Source organism: Hemiscyllium ocellatum, chromosome 30 (genome assembly GCF_020745735.1).
Source record: "Hemiscyllium ocellatum isolate sHemOce1 chromosome 30, sHemOce1.pat.X.cur, whole genome shotgun sequence".
NCBI classification, from domain to species: domain Eukaryota; kingdom Metazoa; phylum Chordata; class Chondrichthyes; order Orectolobiformes; family Hemiscylliidae; genus Hemiscyllium; species Hemiscyllium ocellatum.
The window spans coordinates 48547699-48568904 of NC_083430.1; the positions used below are offsets into that span (position 1 = coordinate 48547699).

The 21206-nt window shown below is 42.4% G+C and overlaps 2 protein-coding genes across 5 annotated transcripts in view; one reads left to right on the plus strand and one right to left on the minus strand.

Annotated features, from left to right (window-relative positions):
• taf12 (TAF12 RNA polymerase II, TATA box binding protein (TBP)-associated factor) overlaps positions 1-1562 on the plus strand; it is a 50803-nt gene extending 49241 nt beyond the window's left edge. For all 4 annotated transcript variants that reach the window (XM_060847328.1, XM_060847330.1, XM_060847329.1 and 1 more), the window contains one exon: positions 1147-1562. In XM_060847328.1, the coding sequence (XP_060703311.1) occupies positions 1147-1182 (36 nt within the window). In that variant the 3' untranslated portion in view covers positions 1183-1562. The remainder of the gene's footprint in view (positions 1-1146) is intronic.
• Positions 1563-11356: 9794 nt separating this feature from the next.
• Positions 11357-19677, minus strand: LOC132830026 (ras-related protein Rab-39A-like). Its single transcript, XM_060847487.1, has 2 exons — positions 19335-19677; positions 11357-12447 (listed from the first exon to the last, which is right to left on the minus strand). The coding sequence occupies exons 1-2, from the start codon at positions 19601-19603 to the stop codon at positions 12126-12128; spliced, it is 591 nt and encodes a 196-aa protein (XP_060703470.1). The 5' UTR covers positions 19604-19677; the 3' UTR covers positions 11357-12125.
• Between the last annotated feature and the right edge of the window lie 1529 nt (positions 19678-21206).

Consider the following 21206-nt stretch of genomic DNA (forward strand, 5'->3'; position numbering starts at 1 on the left):
GCTTTCTAGTTTTGAGAAATCGTATTTTTTGAGGAAACATTTCTCTACTTGGCGGGCGATCAAACTGTGAACTTGTCTACCACAGTGCTGTGGAGCCCAGGGCACTGAGTACAGTCAAGAAAGATTTGATTTTCTTTTTTTAAGATAGTGAAAGGCATCGAGGGGAATGGAGAGAATACGGGAAGATGGCGTTTTGAATCCCACAATCAATCTAGGTTCTATAATTCTTCCACACCAAGTCATCAATCGTGATGTCAATCAAATGACTAACAGGAGTTAATATTAAAGACTTGTGCTCTATCTAGAGCTGGATTCTCACTAGGTTGGAGTCATACCTAGCAGAAAGGAAGAGGTTGCTGGAAGTCAATTATCCGAGTCTCTGAGGAGTGCCTCAGAATAATGTCCGAAGCCCAAACATTTTCATCTGTTTCATCAATCTCCCCTCCATCCTTATTTCTGATCTTAAAATTGGACAGTCATCAACAATTCGTCACCATCCACCATTCGTCACCGCTCTGTTATTGATGCTGTCTTTGGTCGATTTGCAGCAGGAGCTGGGCAACATCCAGGCTTAGGCTGATAATTGGCAAGTGGCATTCATACCATGGAACTGCCAGGCAATGACCATCTCCACCGAAGAAATTAACAATCTCCCCATGGCACTGCTATTGTTGTGCTTCTCCTTCCTTCCTTCCTCTGTGCCCACACCAGCCTCGTAGAGAGAGATAAACATGGCCAGACTACAACTTGTATTTCTTTCGGTGGAGCAGCCCCTCAATGTTTTGGGGTGAATAGGGGCATTAATGCATTTCATTAAATGATTGGTTTACACAACTGTAATTCTATTGGACTGCTGCTTTTGCCTATCCTCTGTTCTTTCAGAAAGTACGAATTTTACACTTAATATTTTGTGATGTTTCTAAAGTGCACGAGACAAACATTATGCTTTTCGTTTCACTATAGGTATGTTAATGCTTATTACCTCAATGGTCTGGCTTGACAAATTCATTCTTTATCTCTATGCTTTCTCTCATTTTATCCGTATAGATTGCATTCCCAGGTCATATTTATTGTTCTAGACTCATCTTTTCAAATAAGAATTGCATTTGAAATCCTTGTATGACCATGTGGCTTTTTATTTTACAGAGAATGGCACTGATACGTAAAACAACCAAAAAGTAAAGCATGGCTGAACAGACCATTTCTACAACAAAGTTATGAACGTTACAAAACATTCTCAGGCTTATCCTCCTTTCTGTTGAGGAACCTGCAATGGATGATTGTATTTGGTTTTTTGTGAAAATGAACTGAGATAGCTTTGTATTGGTACCAACATATTGTACCAAAATGTTTGGTACTTGATGATCCTTCTTGAAAACAATATACAAGGACTTGTACAAAGTGGATGGTGTGTGTATGAAACAGTGATGTTTCTTTGTTGATTAATGGTAGCGTGTTAAATTGAGACTTTCCTTTGGTGGAGTGTTAAGTAGTTGGTTTTCATATCTTTGTATAGAGGTAATGTTGACCATTTTTGCCAATAAAATATTACTCAACTTGAATGTGAATGTATTTAATTATAATCTACACCTTTTGAACCATCTTTTGCTGATAATACAATTAGATTTATCTACTATATTTAAAAGGAAATTAGATTAGATTAGACTTAGATTAGACTTAGTGTGGAAACAGGCCCTTCGGCCCAACAAGTCCACACCGACCCGCCGAAGTGAAACCCACCCATGCCCCTACATTTACCCCTTCACCTAACACTACGGGCAATTTAGCATGGCCAATTCACCTGACCTGCACATCTTTGGACTGTGGGAGGAAACCGGAGCACCCGGAGGAAACCCACGCAGACACGGGGAGAACGTGCAAACTCCACACAGTCAGTCACCTGAGTCAGGAATTGAACCCGGGTCTCAGGTGCTGTGAGGCAGCAGTGCCTCACTGTGCCACCATGCCGCCCACTAAAATGTAGTGCAAAAGTAAGGATGGTTTATTAAAACTATACAAGGCACTACATAGACCACACTTGAAATGCTTTGAACAATTTTGGTTTCCATCAGTGGAAAGATATACTGGCGTGGAGAAAGACCGGAGAAGGTTCATTAGACTAATATTGTATAGGGAGGGACTGCCCTATGACGATAGGTTAAGTAGGTTGGGCTAGTAGAGTCATAGAAACAGACCATTCGGTCCAACCCGTCCAGGCCGACCATATATCCCAACCCAAACTAGTCCCACCGTAGGGTCCTAAGGTGTGTTGCTGAACAAAGAAACCTTGGAATGCAGGTTCTTAGCTCCTTGAAAGTGGGGTTGCAGGTAGATAGGATAGTGAAGGAGGAGTTTCGTATGCTTTCGTTTGTTGGTCAGAGTATTGAGTATAGGAGTTGGGAGTAAAAAATGAGGTCTGCAGATGCTGGAGATCACAGCTGAAAATGTGTTGCTGGTCAAAGCACAGCAGGCCAGGCAGCATCTCAGGAATAGAGAATTCGACGTTTCGAGCATAAGCCCTTCATCAGGAAGGAGCCCTTCATCATGATGAAGGGCTTATGCTCGAAACGTCGAATTCTCTATTCCTGAGATGCTGCCTGGCCTGCTGTGCTTTGACCAGCAACACATTTTCAGCTATAGGAGTTGGGGAGGTCATGTTGTGGCTGTACAGGACATTGGTTAGGCCACTGTTGGAATATTGTGTACTCATTGGAGTTTAGAAGAATGAGGGACAAACTTATTGAAACACAACGATTAGAGAACTTGACAGGATAGCTGTGGAGAGATTATTTTCCCTAATGGGAGAGTCTAGGATCAGAGGATATAATCTCAAAATAGGGCATTGTAAATTTTAAATAGAGATCGAGAATTTTTTTTCCTTGTGGTATTGAATCTGTGAAATTCTTTACTGCAGAGGGCTGTCAAGATTGGGTATTAAGAATGTTCAAAGCCGAGATCCTGATTTCTAATCAGTAAGGGAACCGAGGTTATGGGGAAAAGGCAGGACAGTGGAGTGGAAGATTATAAGATCAGCTGTGAACCCATTGAATGGCATGACTGACTCTGGGCTGAATAACCTACCTCTCCTCTGTTTTATGGGCTTATAGTGCACTTCTGCCATTTTATATATAGATGTAAAAATGTGTCTCATGACTAAATGCACCATCCCTGTACAGCACTGTATAATACACTCCATTCCAGCTCTGACATAGAGCTCATTTACTTATGGTTAATTATGTAAGTAAATGACTATCAGTCTTAACAGATCTCCACCATCATTAAACGTTTGCCTTTGCACTGCCAGTTTAAAATCATTGTTGAGAGTGTGGTGCTGGAAAAGCAAAGCAGGTCAGGCAGCATCTGAGGGATCATTGTTGATGAAGGGCTTTTGTCCGTAACATCAAATATCCTGCTTCTTGGAATCTGCCTGACCTGCTGTGCTTTTCCAGCACCACACTCTCGACTCTAATCTCCAGCATCTGCAGTCCTCACTTTCGCCTAGTTTTAAATCCGTCCCCATCACAAACTGACTTCAGGGTGACCAAATGTCAATAGTTCCATTTATTAACCAAAGTAACAATTGTGTGTAAATGATGGTAATGACTTGAGCTGTGAACTCAAAATCTAGACTCAGTGCAACTTAGTTTTATGAGCAACTTCAAGTCTTGGGAAATATTTAATTAGTTTTACTATTATGTGCCAATCATTATTGTACAATGGCAAAGTTTGATGGATTTTCTCATACTGAATCAACCTAACACATTGCTGCTGTAAAAAGACTGAGACACTTTGTTAACTTCTCTTCAAGATTCGACAACTACAATTTTATATTCTAAATTTTGCACCAGTTCTTTGCACGGGCTCATGCTGTCCTACATTTCCATTTATTAAATGTTACAATTCCCACAGAGACTGATATGGAGGGGAAGGCCTTATGAGGAAAGGCTTAAGGGACTTGAGGCTGTTTTTGTTAGCGAGAAGGTTGAGAGATGACTTAATTGGGACATACAAGATAATCAGAGGGTTAGATAGGGTGGAGTCTGAGAGCTTTCTTCCTCAGATGGTGATGGCTAGAAGAAGGCAGCATAATTTTAAATTGAGGAGTGATAGACATGGGACAGATGTCAGAGGTAGTTTCTTTACTCAGAGTAGTAGGGGCGTGGAATGCACTGCCTGCAGCACTACCTGTAATAGACTTGCCAACTTTAAGGTATTTAAATAGCTATTGGATAAACATATGGATGAAAATGGAATAGTGTAGGATAGATGGACTTCAGATTAACTCCACAGGTTGGACCAACATAGAGGGCTGAGGGGCCTGTATTTGCGCTGTAATGTTGTGTTCAATGATAACTTATTTTCATTAGAAGTTAAGAGAAATGATTCCTAACATTGAAATTCATTTTAAGATGAAAACTAAAATCAAACCAGATCAAATATTAACTGGCAACTGAATGTGACTTTTTAAAACGTTTGATGCAACTAACCAGCACAACTGAAATTTGTCTTATGAAACACACTCCCTTGACTCTACAGAATAAGTAGCATTAAAGGAACAATCCCTACCATACGCAGTTCTCAAGTTACTGTTTACTGTGATCACGGTTTTGATATCTTTCTCTAAATTCAATTCTTCAGTAGAAACCCCTCAACCCTCATGTTGGTCAATAAATTTGGGCCAACTCAGTGAGATTTGTGTCCCTTGAATCAATAAAAACAAAAGGACCTGCCTCCTGTCTGTGATGAGAGTCATGCCCTCTGACACAGCTGATGGAGAAGCTCATTATAAAGCCAGAACAGAAATCTGTTCATTTCAGGAGTTAACTTTGGAACAGGTGAGAAATTAAACATGCCTCCCCATCCCCCATCAGGGACCTCTGGGATTTTCTGGTAAAGCATCTAGGTTGTCGCAGTAGAATCTAGCTGGTTCTGGGACAATTTTGAAATGGTCACCTGGTCAGCTCTCAGCACATCCAAGTTGGCCTGGAATGACCCAGTGGAGGTTCAGGATGTTCAAAGGGATCTGTGAGCCCTTCCTTCCTCAAAATAGATTGAGGTAGTTCAGGGACTTGCAGCCCAACTGTTTGTTTTGTGGTGTGTGTCAACCTTGGGCCATGTGTTTATCGGTCTTGGATGTTTGCACTCCATTTTTTTAGTTACTTGACAAACCTTTTATAATGTTTTGGTTGCGCTTTAGCCCCATGCTCCTGATCTTTGGGCACCTGGTGTAGAGGGATGTGGGCAGATTTGAGGATCTCCTCGTGGGTTTGCTCCTGGATCTGTCCAGGCTGACTATAAGCAGGACCAGGCAGAGGGGGGTAATCTCTGCCAACCACTTGCCTCTCTTGCACAGTTACGTCCAAGCCCAGGTGTCATTTGAAAGGGAGCACATGGTACCCACCACTGCTCTCAATGCTTTGTGTGAAGCAGAGAATGGAGTGTGTAATTTTCCATCCAACTCCATTTTGATTTAGTCCCTTCCTCTCCCTATCCCTCCCCCTCCCATTTTATATGAAATTGTTCCCCTTAATAGGCTTTGCTTGTTCATGTTGAATTAGCCACATTAACATTTTCTTGGTGGTGAAAGGAAAAATATACAAAAATCTATTCCTAACAAACAGTATTTTTCTATTTTTAAAAACTGACCACTAGTGATTTGGGGAGAAAAGAAAAAGTGAAGTAGACCCTTTTGTGCACAATGGTAGTGTCCCTGCCCCCAGGCCAGAGTGGAAAAAAATAATCAAATCATTGGAAAGTTCAGCAAGTCAGACGGCATCTGGAAAGAAATCAGTTAACGTTTTTGGCCAATGACCCTTCAGAACTGATGGTAGCTAGGAAAATGTTTTTGTTAAAAAAGGTAGAAAATTAGGCTTGGGGTAAGAGGTTATTTGGGAGCTCCCAGTGTAGTAGACTAGATTGAGTGTAGTGTCGGTAAAGTGCTGCTTCATCAGGAAAGTGTGTTTGGGCGTTTGGATACTGAGGGGGGAGGAAGTTAACCAACAGGTGCTATACCTTCTGCGTTGTAGGGGCCATTACCTTGGGGTGTGTTGAGAGTGAAGGAGGAGTGTGGATCAGGATGTTCCAGAGGGAATGGTCCTTACATAAGGCTGACAAGGGAGGAAAGGGGAAAATGTATCTAGTGGTGGCATCTTACTGGAGGTGGCAGAAAGGGCAGCTAAAGATCCTCTGGATGTGGGTACTAGTGGGATGGTAGGTAAGGGCAAGGGGGACACTATTACTGTTGTGGGAGGGAAGAGAGAGGGTGAGGGCTGAAGCACAGGAGTTGGGTCAGATCCAGCTGAGGACTCTCAACAACGGTGCTGGGGGTGTCCTCAGTTGAGGAAGAAGGTGAACATTTAAAAAGCCTCCTTGACGAAGATGGTATCATCACAACAAGTGTGTTGGAGGTAGAGGATTTGGGAGAATGGAGTAGAGTCTTTACAGAAAGAAGGGTGTGAGGATAGACAGTGAAGGTAACTGGGAGTCAATTTGTTTATAATGGAAACTGGACCAGAGAGGTCTGGGTTCAAGTCCCATCTACTTCAGAGCTGTGAAAAGTAAAATAAACTTTCATTTGAAATCCCTCAAACCTGTTGTTATTCTGGTAGGTCACTTCTCCATCAGACCTTAATATGCTGCCTAAAGTGTGATTCTTCAGCTCCATACAGTACTCCAGCTGAGGTCAAACCACACCTTTATGCTTCTCATCTTACACTCAAGACCGATACAAGAATGCCAAATTTCAAAGGGAATAACGTGTAACATTCTCCAAATTGTATGAAGAGTTCACCATATCACTTCTGAAGTTCTATTTTCCTGAAATTAAGTAAATCAAACCAGTGATAACAGTAAAATGAAACAGTACGGCAGATACTCAGCAATTCTGGCAGGATCTGTGAAGAGAGAAACCATTTAATATAGAGTCCAGTGTCGCTTTTTCAGAACGATGGCTTATCTAGAATCAAAATATACAGCTTGGAAACAGACCATCCAGTCCAACATATCTGCACCAACTAAATATCCTAAATTAATCTCATCCCATTTGTCAGCGTTAGGCCCATATCCTTTTTAAGAGCTGAAAATGTGTTGCTGGAAAAGCACAGCAGGTCAGGCAGCATCCAAGGAACAGGAAATTTGACATTTTGGGCATAAGCCCTTCATCAGGAATCCTGCTGAAGGGCTTATGCCCGAAACGTCGAATTTCCTGTTCCTTGGATGCTGCCTGACCTGCTGCGCTTTTCCAGCAACACATTTTCAGCTCTGATACTCCAGTATCTGCAGACCTCACTTTCTCCTCCCATATCCTTTTTAAGTCCTTCTTATTCATATACCCATCCAGCTGCCTTTTAAATGTGATTGTATCAGCCACCTCCACTTCCTCTGGCATCTCATTCCATGCACACACCACCCTCTGGTGAAAAAGTTGGCCCTTAGGTCTCTTTTATATCTTTTCCCTCTCACCTTAAATTTATTCCCCTCCAGTTTTCCATCTACTGAGGTAGTTTGGGCTGAGGTTAGAAACAAGAAAGGAGAGGTCACCCTGTTGGGAGTTTTCTATAGGCCTCCGAATTGTTCCAGGGATATAGGGGAAAGAATAGCAAAGGTGATTCTCGATAGGAATAAGAGTAACAGTAGTTGTTATGGGGGACTTTAACTTCCCCACTGTTGACGGAGAATACAATAGATCAAGTAGTTTAGATGGATCCGTTTTTGTTCAATGTGCGCAGGAGCGTTTTCTGACACAGTATGTAGACAGGCCAACAAGGAGCGATGCCATATTGGATTTGGTACTGGGGAACGAACCCGGCCAGGTGTTAGACTTGGAGGTAGATTACTTACAGTGTGGAAACAGGCCCTTCGGCCCAACAAGTCCAAACCGACCCACAACCCACCCAGACCCATTCCCCTACATTTACCCCTTCACTTAACACTACGGGAAATTGAGCATGGCCAATTCACCTAACCTACACATTTTTGGATTGTGGGAGGAAACCCATGCAGACATGGGGAGAATGTGCAAACTCCACACAGAGTCGCCTGAGGTGGGAATTGATCCCGGGTCTCTGGCGCTGTGAGACAGCAGTGCTAACCACCATGCCGCCCACACTTTGACGATAGTGACCAAAATTCAGTTGTGTTTACAATAACAATGGGCAGGGATAGGTACATACTGCAGGGAAAGAGGTATAACTGGAGGAAAGGCAATTATGATGCAATTTTGCAAGATTTAGGATGCATAGGATGATGAAGGAAACTGCAGGGGATGGACACTCTTGAAACGTGGATCTTATTCAAGGAACAGTTACTGCAGATCCTTGATAAGTATGTACCTATCAGGCAGGGAGGTAGCTGTCAAGACAGAGTGCCATGGGTACTAAAGAAGTTGAAGCTCTTGTCAAGAGGAAGAGGAAGGCTTATGTGAGGATAAGGTGGGAAGTCTCATGTGAGGATAAGGTGGGAAGTCTCAGAGGGCTTGAAAGTTAGCCAGAAAGATCTAAAGAGAGGGCTAAGAGGAGCCAAGGGGGGACATAAGAAATTGTTGGTGGATAGGATCAAGGAAAACCAAGGCCTTCTATAAGTATATCAGGAATAAAAGAATGACTAGAGTAAGACTAGGGCCAAACAAAAATGACAGTGGAAAGTTGTGTATGGAACCTGAGGACATAGGGGAAGCGCTTAATGAATACTTTTTGTCAGTATTCACATTGGAAAAGGGCAATGTTAGTGAGAACACTGTGATACAGATTATAAGATTAGAGGAGGTTGAGTTTGACAAAGAGGAGGTTTTAGCAATTTTGGAAGATCTGAAAATAGATAAGCCCCATGGGTTGGATGGGATTTATCCTCAGATTCTCTGGAAAGCCAGGGAGGAGATTGCAGAGCTTTTGGCTTCAATCTTTATGTCATCATTGTCGACTGGAGTAGTGCCAGGTGACTGGAAGATAGCAAATGTTGTTCCCTTGCTTAAGAAGGGGAGTCAGGACAACTCCGGTAATTATAGGCTTGTGAGCCTTACTTCAGTTGTGGGTAAGGTGTTGGAAAAGGTTATGAGAGATAAGATTTATTATCATCCAGAAATGAATAATTTGATTAAGGATAGTCAACATGGTTTTGTGAAGAGTAGGTCATGCCTCACTAATCTTATTGAGTTCTTCAAAGGTGACAAAACAGGTGGATGAAGATAAGGCGGTTGATGTGGAGTATATGGACTTCAGTAAGATGTTGGATAAGGTTCCATATGGTAGACTATTGCACAAAATACGGTGTTTCAGGGGTGAAGGTGATTTAGCAGTTTGGATCAGAAATTGGCTAACTGAAAGAAGACAGAGGTGGTGGTTGATGGGAAATGTTCATCCTGCTGCAAGGATTTTTTGGGGGCCACTGCTGTTTGTCATTTTTATAAATGATCTGGAGGTGGGCGTAGAAGGATGGGTTAGTAAATTTGCAGATCACACTTAGGTAGGCAGAGTTGTGGATAGTGCCAAAGGATATTGTGGGTTACAGTGAGACGTAGATAAGATGCAAAGCTAGGCTGAGAAGTGGCAAATGGAGTTTGATGTGGAAAAAGCGTGAGGTAGTTCACTTAAGAAGTAAAAGGAATGCAGAGTACTGGGCTAGTGGTAAAATTCTTGGCAGTGTAGATGAACAGAGAGATCTCAGTGTCCAGGTGCATAAGTCCTTGAACGTTGCCACCCAGGTTAATAGGGTTGTTAAGAAGGCATATGGTGTGCTGGCATTTATTGGTAGGGGGAGTGTGTTTCGGAGCCATGAGGTCATGCTTCAGCTGTACAAGACACTGGTAAGGCCGCACCTGGAGTATTGTGTACAGTTCCGGTCACTGCATTATAGGAAGGATGTGGAAGCTTTGGAAAGGGTTCAGAGGAGATTTACTGGGATGTTGCCTGGTATGGAAGGAATGTATTTCAAGGAAAGCGGAGGGAATAGAGGCTGTTTTCGTTGGAGAGAAGGAGGTTGAGAGATTATTTAATCGAGTTGTATATGATAATCAGAGGGTTAGATAGGGTGGACAGTGAGGGCCTTTTTCTTCGGATGGTGAAGGCTAACACAAGCGGACATAGCTTTAAATTGAGAAGTGATGGATTTAGGACAGATATCGGGGTAGTTTCTTCACTCAGTAGTAGGGGTGTGGAACGGCCTACCTGCAACAGTAGTAGACTCGTTGATGTTAAGGGCATTTAAATGGGCTTTGGACATACATATGGATAATAATGGAACGGTGTAGGTTAGATGGACATCAGATTAGTTTAGCAGATCAGCACAACATCGAGTGCCAAAGGGTCTGTACTGCGCTGTAACGTTCTACGTTTTATATTAGTTTTTGACCTTACCTTGGGGAAATGATCCTTGCTGCTCACCTTATCCATGTCCCTCATGATATTACAAATCTCTACAACGTCACTCCTCAGCCTCCAACACTCCAGGAAAATAGCCCCAGTCTATTCACCCTCTCCCTAAGACACAAACCCTCCAACCCTGCCAACATCTTTGTGAATCTTTCCTGAACTCAAGTTTCACAATGCTAAAAATCACAACACCAGGTTATAGTTCAACAGTTTTATTTGCAAGCACTAGTTTTCAGAGTGCTGCTCCTTCATCAGGTAGCAGTAGCTGTTGATAACAGCTACCTGATAAAAGAGCACTGCTCCAAACGCTAGTGCTTCTAAATAAACCTGTTGGACTATGACCTGGTGTTGTGTGATTTTTAACTTTGTACACCCCAGTCCAATAATGGCTCCTCCACATCAAGGTTTCACAACATCATTCATGTAGCAGTATTCCAACAGTGGCCTAACCAATATGTTTTACAGACACAACATGAAGTCCCAACTCCTATACTCAATGCACTAATCAATAATGGCAAGTGTACCAAATGCCTTCTCCACTATTCTGTCGACCTGCGAGTCCACTTTCAAGGAACTAAGAACCTGTACTCCAAAATCTCTCTGTTCAGCAACACCCCACAGGACTTACCAAGTGTATAAGTTCTGCCCTGATTTGCCTTACCAAAATGTAGTACCTCATCTTTATCTAAATTAAACTCCATCTGTCACTCCTCAGCCCTCAGAAGGAACAGTGATCCATTTCCAAGTCAGGATGGTGATTGTCTTGGAGGGGAATCTTGCAGATGGTATTATTTCCATGTACTTGCTGCCCTTGTCATCGTGGATGGTAGGGAGTTTGGGATGTGCTGTCATATTCTATTTTTGAAGTTTATGCATTCTGTCGTTAATATTCTTGTAATTTCTTACTATTTAGTCACAACAACAAATTAATTCTGGCTAGGCTGCCCAAAACACATTGGGATTTCTGAATAAATCTTTAAACAGAATCTGGATAACTAACATGGTTTATTTTATTTTAGGTCATTTTCAGAAGACAATATAAAAATTAAATACAAAGATTTGCTTGCAGAGATCTTAAACGTCATAAAGTTTCCACCTTTATGTGTACCATTTAAAATGTTTTTAAGACATGGATGGAATACAATGCTGCCTAGTTTATAAGTATTAGGTTTATAATTGCTTGTAAACCCAATAAATTTCCACAGCTTCAAGTCACTATTCTGACATTATTGTTTCAACTAAACACATAAAACTTTGGATTTAAAACCAATTAATCCTCACCCATCTTCCTGTAAAAGTTGAGAGTTTATACTCTCTGTGCAGGGACCGAGACATGTAATGGCAACTGGTTGTAACTATCTGATGCTGTAGTTATGCTGACATCAGTAAAGCACTTGCTGAATGGCATGACAATATCTTGGTTCCATGGGACAATCTTATATTTACACAAATAAAAAGAAAACAACTACAAACGCAGCGGTACCATTGTACGCAAGGTCTTCACTCTGAAGTTACTCATTGTTTATAAGACATCATCCTCAAACTGTCCCTCATTCATTGGTCGAGTTTGCAAGTTGTTAGAAAGAAAGTGCCTTGTGTTGATCAAGGATATGCTTTCCCTTTTGGGAAATATCTTTCACCCCAACTTAAAGTAGATTTGTTGCCAAAATTAACAATACCAACCAAAATGACATATCAGTTTTCAAAAATCAATTGGCAAAAAAGTTTGTTTAAAAATAAACAGCCATTGACTTTCACTTGTCACTCAGCTTTCACTGATTCAGCGATTGATGATGCCAGAGTGCGAAAGACCTCCTGTATGTTAGTGTCATCTTTGGCTGATGTCTCGATGTATCTCACCCCTAAATTCGCTGCTACCTGTTCAGCCTCCTCTTGAGAGATCTGCCTTTCAGCTGACAGATCACTCTTGTGGCCAACCAGGATGAAGATACACTTGCATTGGTCAAGCACAGTCCCACTTTCATCCAGCCAGTTTGTGAGGTAGTCAAGAGACTGGCGATTTGTTAAATCAAATACCAGCAGTCCACCAAGTATCATTTGGAGATGGGAATATGTGATGGTTCTGAAAGAGAATCACAAATAGCATAACTTTAATTCTTGGAGTGATGTCACACTAAGTAGATTTTCCCAGCTAATAGCCCGTGAATACAATAAAGTAAAATAGAATGAGTTCTCTTCCAAATGTGTCCCCTACCTTCTACCAATCCCAAAAAATATCCAGTACAAGCTGAAACTGCAAAATCCATTCCACTATTTCTTGGACTTTTAGAACATATTTCAGGCAAACATTAAGTCAGCTACCCAATTGTACAGTGTGGGAAATAGCCACTGCATCAGGCAAAATGGAAAACCTTTGAAGGTACAAATACTTTAGGTTTTGAAGTAACTGTTTTTCACATGTTATGACAGTACCACAAGATACAAATCAGACATAGGCCATTCAGCCCATCAAATCTGCTCCACTATTCAATGTTATCAGGACTGATCTGATCATCGTCAACTGCACTTTCCTGCCTTTACCCTTTATGGACCAGACCAGACCCCCTGAAAATATTTTAAAAGGTGCATGCCTGGACCCTACCCTTCTCCTTTTTTTAAAAAGGTAGATGTGAAGTGCATGTCCCAGATGTATTGCGAATGGTCTAACCAGTCAACGTTAAACAAAAAAAACCACTGCTTAAAAACAATAGTTAAAATACAACAAAAAGAGGAATTTAGAATAACAACTATTGGAAACAACAGAATAATAGATACAGTAACTATTACTAATTAACTATTCCAGTATAGTTTCAGATGTCTTGAACACCATAGAGTTTTTACCTTTATGTACACCATTTATTTTTTTTTAAAGACATAGACAGAATACAATGCTGCCTAGTTAATAAGTTAAGCGTTAGGTTTATAATTGCTTGTAACCCGAATAGATTTCACAGCTTGAAATCACTTTTCTGTCATTAGTGTTTTAACTAAACTCATAAAACTTTGGATTTGAAACCAATTTTTCCTCACCCATCTTTCAGTGTAAGTTTGTGTCACAGATAGAACCCAAAAGCAGAGAGAAACCCCAGCTTCTAGCTGTAAACGAGGGAGGGAAAAGATTGTTTCTACTTCAAGTTCACAACAGCAACTGCCTAAAGGTCAACCTAAACACTAAAAAAACAAAAAAAGCCTGAACTGAGAGAGCTGGCTCCAGGCTGCTCCATTGTTCCAACTTAAAAAATTCCAAGGCCTCACAAGCTGTTTACTCTAAGGAATTTGGTAGACTGCTTTTACCTCAGCCTTACAACGTCTCCAAAAAACAAAACAGGACAAAATAACCTCAAAGCCACAGCATTGTCATATCCCCATATCCCTAACTGATTAAAAATATCTATTTCAGTCTTGACTATACTCAACAATCCAACCTCAACAGCCCTATGCACTAAAGGTTGGTGGGCGGTGTGGACCTGACGAGGGAGTCGCAGAGGGAACGGTCTTTACGGAAAGCAGATAGGGGTGGGGAGGGAAATATATCGCTGGTGGTGGGGTCTGTTTGTAGATTGAGGAAATGGTGGAGGATGATGCAATGTATATGGAGGGTGGTGGGGTAGAAGGTGAGGACCAAGGGATTCTGTCCTTGTTGCAGTTGGAGGGGTGGGGTTTGAGGGCTGAGGTGCGGCATAGCATTTTTACAGGATGCAGGGTGGGAGGAGGTGTAGTCCAGGTAGCTGTGGGAGTCGGTGGGTTTGTAGAAGATGTCAGTGTTGAGTCGGTCACCGTTGATAGAGATGGGTGGGAGATCCCGAGGTGATAAGGTTGTGAGATCAAACCATCATCTTCCAGACTGTACATAATCTCATTTCATCAGCTGACTCCTACCCACAGCTTCCAACCTCAGTTCAGGAACCCTGCACCACCCAGTTCAACCACCTACCCAAGACCCACAAGCCTGACTACCTGGCCAACTCATTGTCTCAGTCTGCTCCTGTCCCACCGAACTCATCTCCACATACCTTGATACTGTCCTAATCGCCCCTGGTCCAGGAACTTCTCACATAAGTTCAGGACACCACCCACACCCTCCACCTCCTTCAAGACTTTTGTTACCCTGGCCCCCAACACCTCATCTTCACCATGAACATCCAGTCCTTGTACATCTCCATTCACCATGTCCAGGGCCTCCAAGCCCTTCTTTACTTCCTCTCCTGAAATCCCCATTAGTACAGTTCCACCAACATACTCATTTGTTTGGCTGAACTGGTCCTCACCCTCAATAATTTCTCTTTTGAATCCTCCCACTTCCACCAGATGAAAGGAGTAGTCATGGGCACCTGCATGGGCCCCAGCTTTGCCTGTCTCTTTGTCGGTTACGTAGAACAGTCCATCTTCTATAGTTACGCTGGCACCATTCCCCACCTTTTCCTCTGCTACATTGATGACAGCATCAGTGCCACCTCATGCTCCTGCGAGGAGGTTGAACAGCTCATCAACTTCACTGACACATTCTACCCCGATCCTAAATTTACCTGGACCGTCTCAGACACCTCCCTCCCCTTCCTGACCCGTTCCATCTCCATCAATAGTGACTGACTCAACACTGACATCTTCTACAAACCCACTAACTTGCACAGCTACCTGGACTACACTTCGTCCCAGCCTGCCTCCCTTATTCTCAATTTCTCCACCTCCGCCGCATCTGCTTCCAGGAGGACCAGTTCCACGATAAAATACATCTTCTTTAAAGATGGCAATTTCCCCTCCCAAATGGTGGTTGATGCCCTCCAGCGCATCTCATCCATTTTCTGCACCTCTGCCCTCAAATGCAGCCTTCGCATTGCAACAAGGACAGAACACCTTCCCACCCCCCCCCCCACCCCCAACGTCTGTATACATTACATCATCTTCCGCCATTTCTGCCGCTTACAAATGGACCCCACCACGAAATATATATTTCCCTCCCCACCCTCTCCTGGCACCTTCCCCTTCCTCCTCAGGAATTGCAAAACCTGCGCTTACACCTCCCCCCCTCACCTCCGTCCAAGGCCCCAAAGGAGCCTTTCATATCTATCAAAGTTTCACCTCCACTTCCACACATCAGTTACTGTATCCGTTGCTACCGATGCGGTCTCCTGTACTTTGGGGAGACAGGATGCCTACTCGCAGAGTGCTTCAGAGAACATCTCCGGGACACCCCCACCAACCAACTCCCCCTCCCACTCTGCCAAGGGCATGCAGGTCCTGGGCTGCCTCCATTGCCACTCCCGAACCACCCAATGCCTGGAAGAAGAACACCTCAACTTCTGCCTTGGGACCCTCCAACCCCATGGCATCAATGTGAATTTCACCAGTTTCCTCATTTCCCCTCCACCTTATCCCAGTTCCAACCTTCCAACTCAGCACTGCCCACATGACCTGTCCTACCTGTTCATCTTCCTTCCCACCTATCTGCTCCACTCCCCTCTCTGACCTATCACCATTACCCCCACCTCCATCTACCTATCGCACTGTCAGCTACCTTCCCCTCAGCCCCATCCATTTATCTGTCCACCCCTTCGGCTCACAGCCTCATTCCTGATGAAGAGCCTTTGCCTGAAATGTCAGCTCTTCTCGGATGCTGCCTGACCTTCTGCTTTTCCAGCACCATCCTCTCAACTCCCGATTGAGGCGACTGCAGGATAATTGCTTTTGGTTCTGTAGACAACTTACTGGGGTGGGCTATCGAAGCCCTAAAATACACCCAGCATCGAAGAGTTTGTGACGACTCGAGGTGGGGGTGGGGGGCAGGGGGAAGCATGCTGCTGAAGAATAAAGAGCCTTCTGAAAAGGTAGATGAAGAATGTGTTAACACCATAAAATCTCACTATTTGATGCTGCATTGTGTGTGAAAAAACTGAATTCACAACTATAATTCAAAATATCCAGCTTCTTGGCAACATGACACACAAAAGCTGTTCTCAGTGAGAATTACAAACTAACTCACCTTTAATTCGCGTCTGCGTGGGTTTCCTCCGGGTGCTCCGGTTTCCTCCCACAGTCCAAAGATGTGCGGGTTCGGTGAATTGGCCATGCTAAATTGCCCGTAGTGTTAGGTAAGGGGTAAATGTAGGGGTGTGGGTGAGTTGCGCTTCGGCGGGTCGGTGTGGACTTGTTGAGCCGAAGGGCCTGTTTCCACACTAAGTAATCTAATCTAATCTAATCTAATTAATTAAGGAAACCACGTAAATAATGGCAGATTTCATGTCTCCAGTTCTTCAATGATGCAACCCATCAGCTGCTATACGGTCCGACCATTCTCAACGTTATTCTTTTAATTCAATACGGTCCCAACATTTTAAGTGTAAGAAATTTACTTCAGGATCATTACCAGTTTTTTTGTAGTGAAGTGTCACCAAATTAAAAATTAATTGCATAACTCTTTCTTCCCCAAAAAGCAATGAAGACACTGTCTTTGACCATATTGATAGGTTACATTTGATAGCTTCTTAAGTAACAAGGGAGTCAAAGGTTGTGGGGTTTGACAGGGATGTAGAGTTGACTCCACACCAGATTGAGGTAAAAACAATGACTACAGATGCTGGAAACCAGATTTTGGAACAGTGGTGCTGGAAGAGCACAGCAGTTCAGGCAACATCCAACGAGCAGCGAAATCGACGTTTCGGGCAAAAGCCCTTCATCAGGAATTAAGGCAGAGAGCCTGAAGCGTGGAGAGATAAGCTAGAGGAGGGTGGGGGTGGGGAGAAATTAGCATAGAGTACAGTAGGTGAGTGGGGGAGGGGACGAAGGTGATAGGTCAGGGAGGAGAGGGTGGAGTGGATAGGTGGAAAAGGAGATAGGCAAGTAGGAGACACTAGATCAGCCATGACTGATTACATTGATTGGCAGAGCAGGCTCAAGGAGCTAAAAGGTCTGTTCTTGCTTCCATTTGTATATCTGCACATAAAACTTAGTTATATTCTCAAACATGAATTATGAAATTTATACGTGCAATCTAAAAAATTGATATATGAACAATATATGAACAGTTACTACATTTAAATGCTTTCAATCTCATGCTTCCGATTGTTAATCTGACTTTTACAAATTGTCTCAGATTCTCACACACCTGAAAGAGTGAAGAGTAAAAGCATAAACCATACCAACAACTACAACGTGTTGTATTTACGTAGCACCTTTAATTTGGATGTAAGACCTCAATCTGAGCGATAAATCTTCTCCAAACTAGCTAACACCTTTAATCTACTGAAAGTTCCCAAAGTACATCATTGTAGTGTTATTACAAGAAAATTTGACACCTAACCTCATATGACATTATTAAAGCCAATGACCAAAGGACATAGATTTTAAGATGAACCTGAAAGAGGAAAGCGAAGTAGAGAGATGGGAAGGTGTAGAAATGGAATTCCAGAGTGTGGTATCTCGGTAACTGAAGGTGACACGAATGATGGCATGGCTAAAATTAGAAGAGCACTGAGATCTCGGAGGAGTTGGAGCAGGTAACAGATGAGGAGGGTTCAGGCCATAGTAGAATTCAAAAACAAGGACAAAACCCTGTGGAGCTTTTGAGGTTACTAATTTCAGTTTGCCATCATTAGGCTTTTGGACAAATTGTATGTTATTTCTATGGCTATTCAAATAACACACACAGAAGAAAATGGTTTTATTCCTGTTTCTTCAGTCTTTTGTGAGATGGGTGTTGCTGATAAGGCTAGCTTTGAACTGAGTGACTTGCTAGAATGTGGCACTTCATAGTCAACCACATGACTGTGGGTCTGGAGTGGCATGGAGGCCAGACCAGGTAAGGATGGCAGATTTCCTTCCCTAAAGGAAGGTGGTGAAGCAGATGGGTTTTTATAGTAACTGATGTTAGTTCCATGGCCACCATTACTGGAACTGGCTTGTTCCCTTTTATATTCCAGATTTAGTAATTGAATTCAAATTCTAGAAACTGCCCTGGTGGGACTTGAACCCATGTTCTAAGTGAAATTTGCCTGGGTTTATGGATTACAGGTCCAATGTTATTACCATTTCACTACTACCTCACCAAACTAACACTGAGATCACTCAATTCCAAGGATTTTCAGAGTGCCCTTCAGAAAGAAAGGCTTGAAAAGCACAGAGGTTAAATGAACAGATTTCAAATGATCTCCCTCCCTTCAGAGACCAAAATAAACAAACTGCCCATCCTACTCATGGTACACCCCCTCCTCTCTCTCCTCGTACCCCTGACCTTCTGCTCAACCCAAGGGAAGTCCCACACCCAAAACAACCAACAAGCACCAGTAAACCTCCTTCATCAGATGATATCTTTATCTCTCTGCTTTCACAGCCATCAAAAGAATTTACCATGGAATGTAAAGCTTGTTAACAGTGTCCCTTAGTTTAAAGATTTGAGTCTGGCTCACAATTGAGAGAAGTCTATCCAAACAAAGAGATGAACAGCTTGCATTAACTTGCAGAACGTGGCTTTATAACATGCAGCTTCTCACAAAGAAAATAGAGTGAAATATTAAAACTCCTTGTAAGTGGATAGGGGTTAAGATCAGATTCAGTAGTGTTGCATACTACAAATTTTAAAAAGTATAGCATCTAGGTATTTGACATTTTTTTAATTGTCAGTGAGAAAGCGGTTATTGAAGAGAAAGATTGAACTTCAGGAAGAACTGTTGATGTAAACAACAGTGAAAATGGACTTTGGGTCAGATCCAGCATTCTGCCAATAGAGAAGCATTTGCAAGTCAAGCATCATTAGATCTGATTATAAACTTGACATTAAGCAAAGTCATCATTCAGATTTCACTCAGCACATAGATTTCAGCGACGCTAACAGAAATATTAGATCAAGTGCAATAAAACTGGTTTAACCAGTTCCAGCCATTCACTGTTTTAACTATTATGATAAATAAGATTGGAAGATAAAAACATCATCTCCACAAACTATTAAAGAAGACCACAAGTAAAACTTGTGCAAACCTGTGTTCCCTTTCTCCTGCTGTATCCCACAGTTGTAGTTTCACTCTGACTGTTGGTGTGGTTTCCAGAACATGAATGTAATAATCCACACCAATGGTTTTCTGGTGGTCTTCTCTAAATGTTCCTTCAGTTAAACGGAGCACAATGGATGTTTTGCCCACAGTAGAATCACCCACTAAAACAACGCGAAATTGCCAAAGGTACTTTTTGAGACTCTTTCGTCTGACTCGATTTGACAGTCCAAGCTGAACTGAGCAGTTCTGGCCCATGACTGTTAAATACGGCTGCAGAATTGCTGAACTCAGTAAAAACAGTCACCAGAATGAACCATTTCACTGAATCACTTCCCCCTCCCCCATTACCCTCCCTTTATAAATTCCACAGTTGACTTGTTGATGTAGTTATCCAATGATTTGTAACAGTCATGTCTCAGCCCCAATCATTGCACAGAAGGGGCAGTCTAATATGCATCAAAACTATGAGGTGATTGGCTACAAAATGAATGCATTGTGAAGTTTGGCAGCCAATTGTAGAATGGGATTGTTTGGAATAACACAAGGTTTGGCAAGGGTGATAAACTCAAAAATCAAATCTGTTACCTTTTTTTCTCAGAGTTCATCCTAAATCACAGAAAAGATTTGGCTATTGATTTCAACTTTTGTCATTGGAGGGAGCCTGTTCAAAGGTTTCTTTAATAATTTTAATTTTGATTTTGATTTGATTTATTATTGTCACATTGTACCTAGGTACAGTGAAAAGTTTTGTTTTGTGTGCAGTATGGGCAGATCATACTATGTAAAGTGCATTAGGATAACCGACCAGAGCACTGCTGCCTCACAGCGCCAGGGACCCAGGTTCAATTCCGGCCTTGGGTGACTGTCTGTATGGAGTTTGCACATTCTCTCTGTGTCTGCGTGGGTTTCTTCCAAGTGCTCCGGTTTCCTCCCACAGTCCAAAGATATGCAGGTCAGGTGAGTTGGTCATGCTAAATTGCCCGTAGAGTTAGTGCATTAGTTAAGGGGAATGGTCTGGGTGGGTTGCTCTTCGGAGGGTCGGTGTGGACTGGTTGGGCCGAAGGGCCTGTTTCCACACTGTAGGGAATCTAATCTAATGTTATGGCTGCAAAGAAGGTGCACAAAGAATGAGATCAACATTAGCTTCCCAGCTTTCACAAAATGTTGCTTTTTCTTTGGATATTTTATTTGAATACAGTTTTTCAGGAATAATGGGAATATAAGAATTGCAGAACCCAAGACAAAAAGTCAAATTAGGTGAAAGTGAGGACTGCAGATGCTGGAGATTAGAGTTGAGAATGTGGTGCTGGAAAAGCACAGCAGGTCAGGCTGCATCCGAGGAGCAAGAAAATTAACATTCGAGCAAAAGTCTTTCATCAAGAACCAGTCAAATTAGCATGTCAACAAAATCTGCAGCAAAGACAAAAGGTGTTACCAATAGCAACAGCAGCTCAGCCAATAGATTAACCTTCTAGAACTGGGAGAAATTCAAAGTGAACAAAGGGGAAGGAAGATAGGCAGAAACCATCAGAAACTACCAAGGTTACAGAAAAACAGTTTAATGGCTCACATGAGTTGATGGAAAGAAATATAATTGGAGAAAGCAAAATCATTGTGAATAGTTAAGGCAGTGGGAGATAAACAGCTTTTGACAAAGGAGAGGCTCTCAAAACAGGGTGGGGTCTAAACACCTGAATGCAGGGAAGGAAACAAAGAGACCTGAATCAAGTTTCTCCGTGTACTGTGTCTTGAGACATTTTCTCTCTACCTTAGACAGATTGTTACTTTACCCTTGGAAACACAGTACCTCAGATATTGCTGCACTCCTTGAGTACTTCACTAGGGTGTGAGCATACAT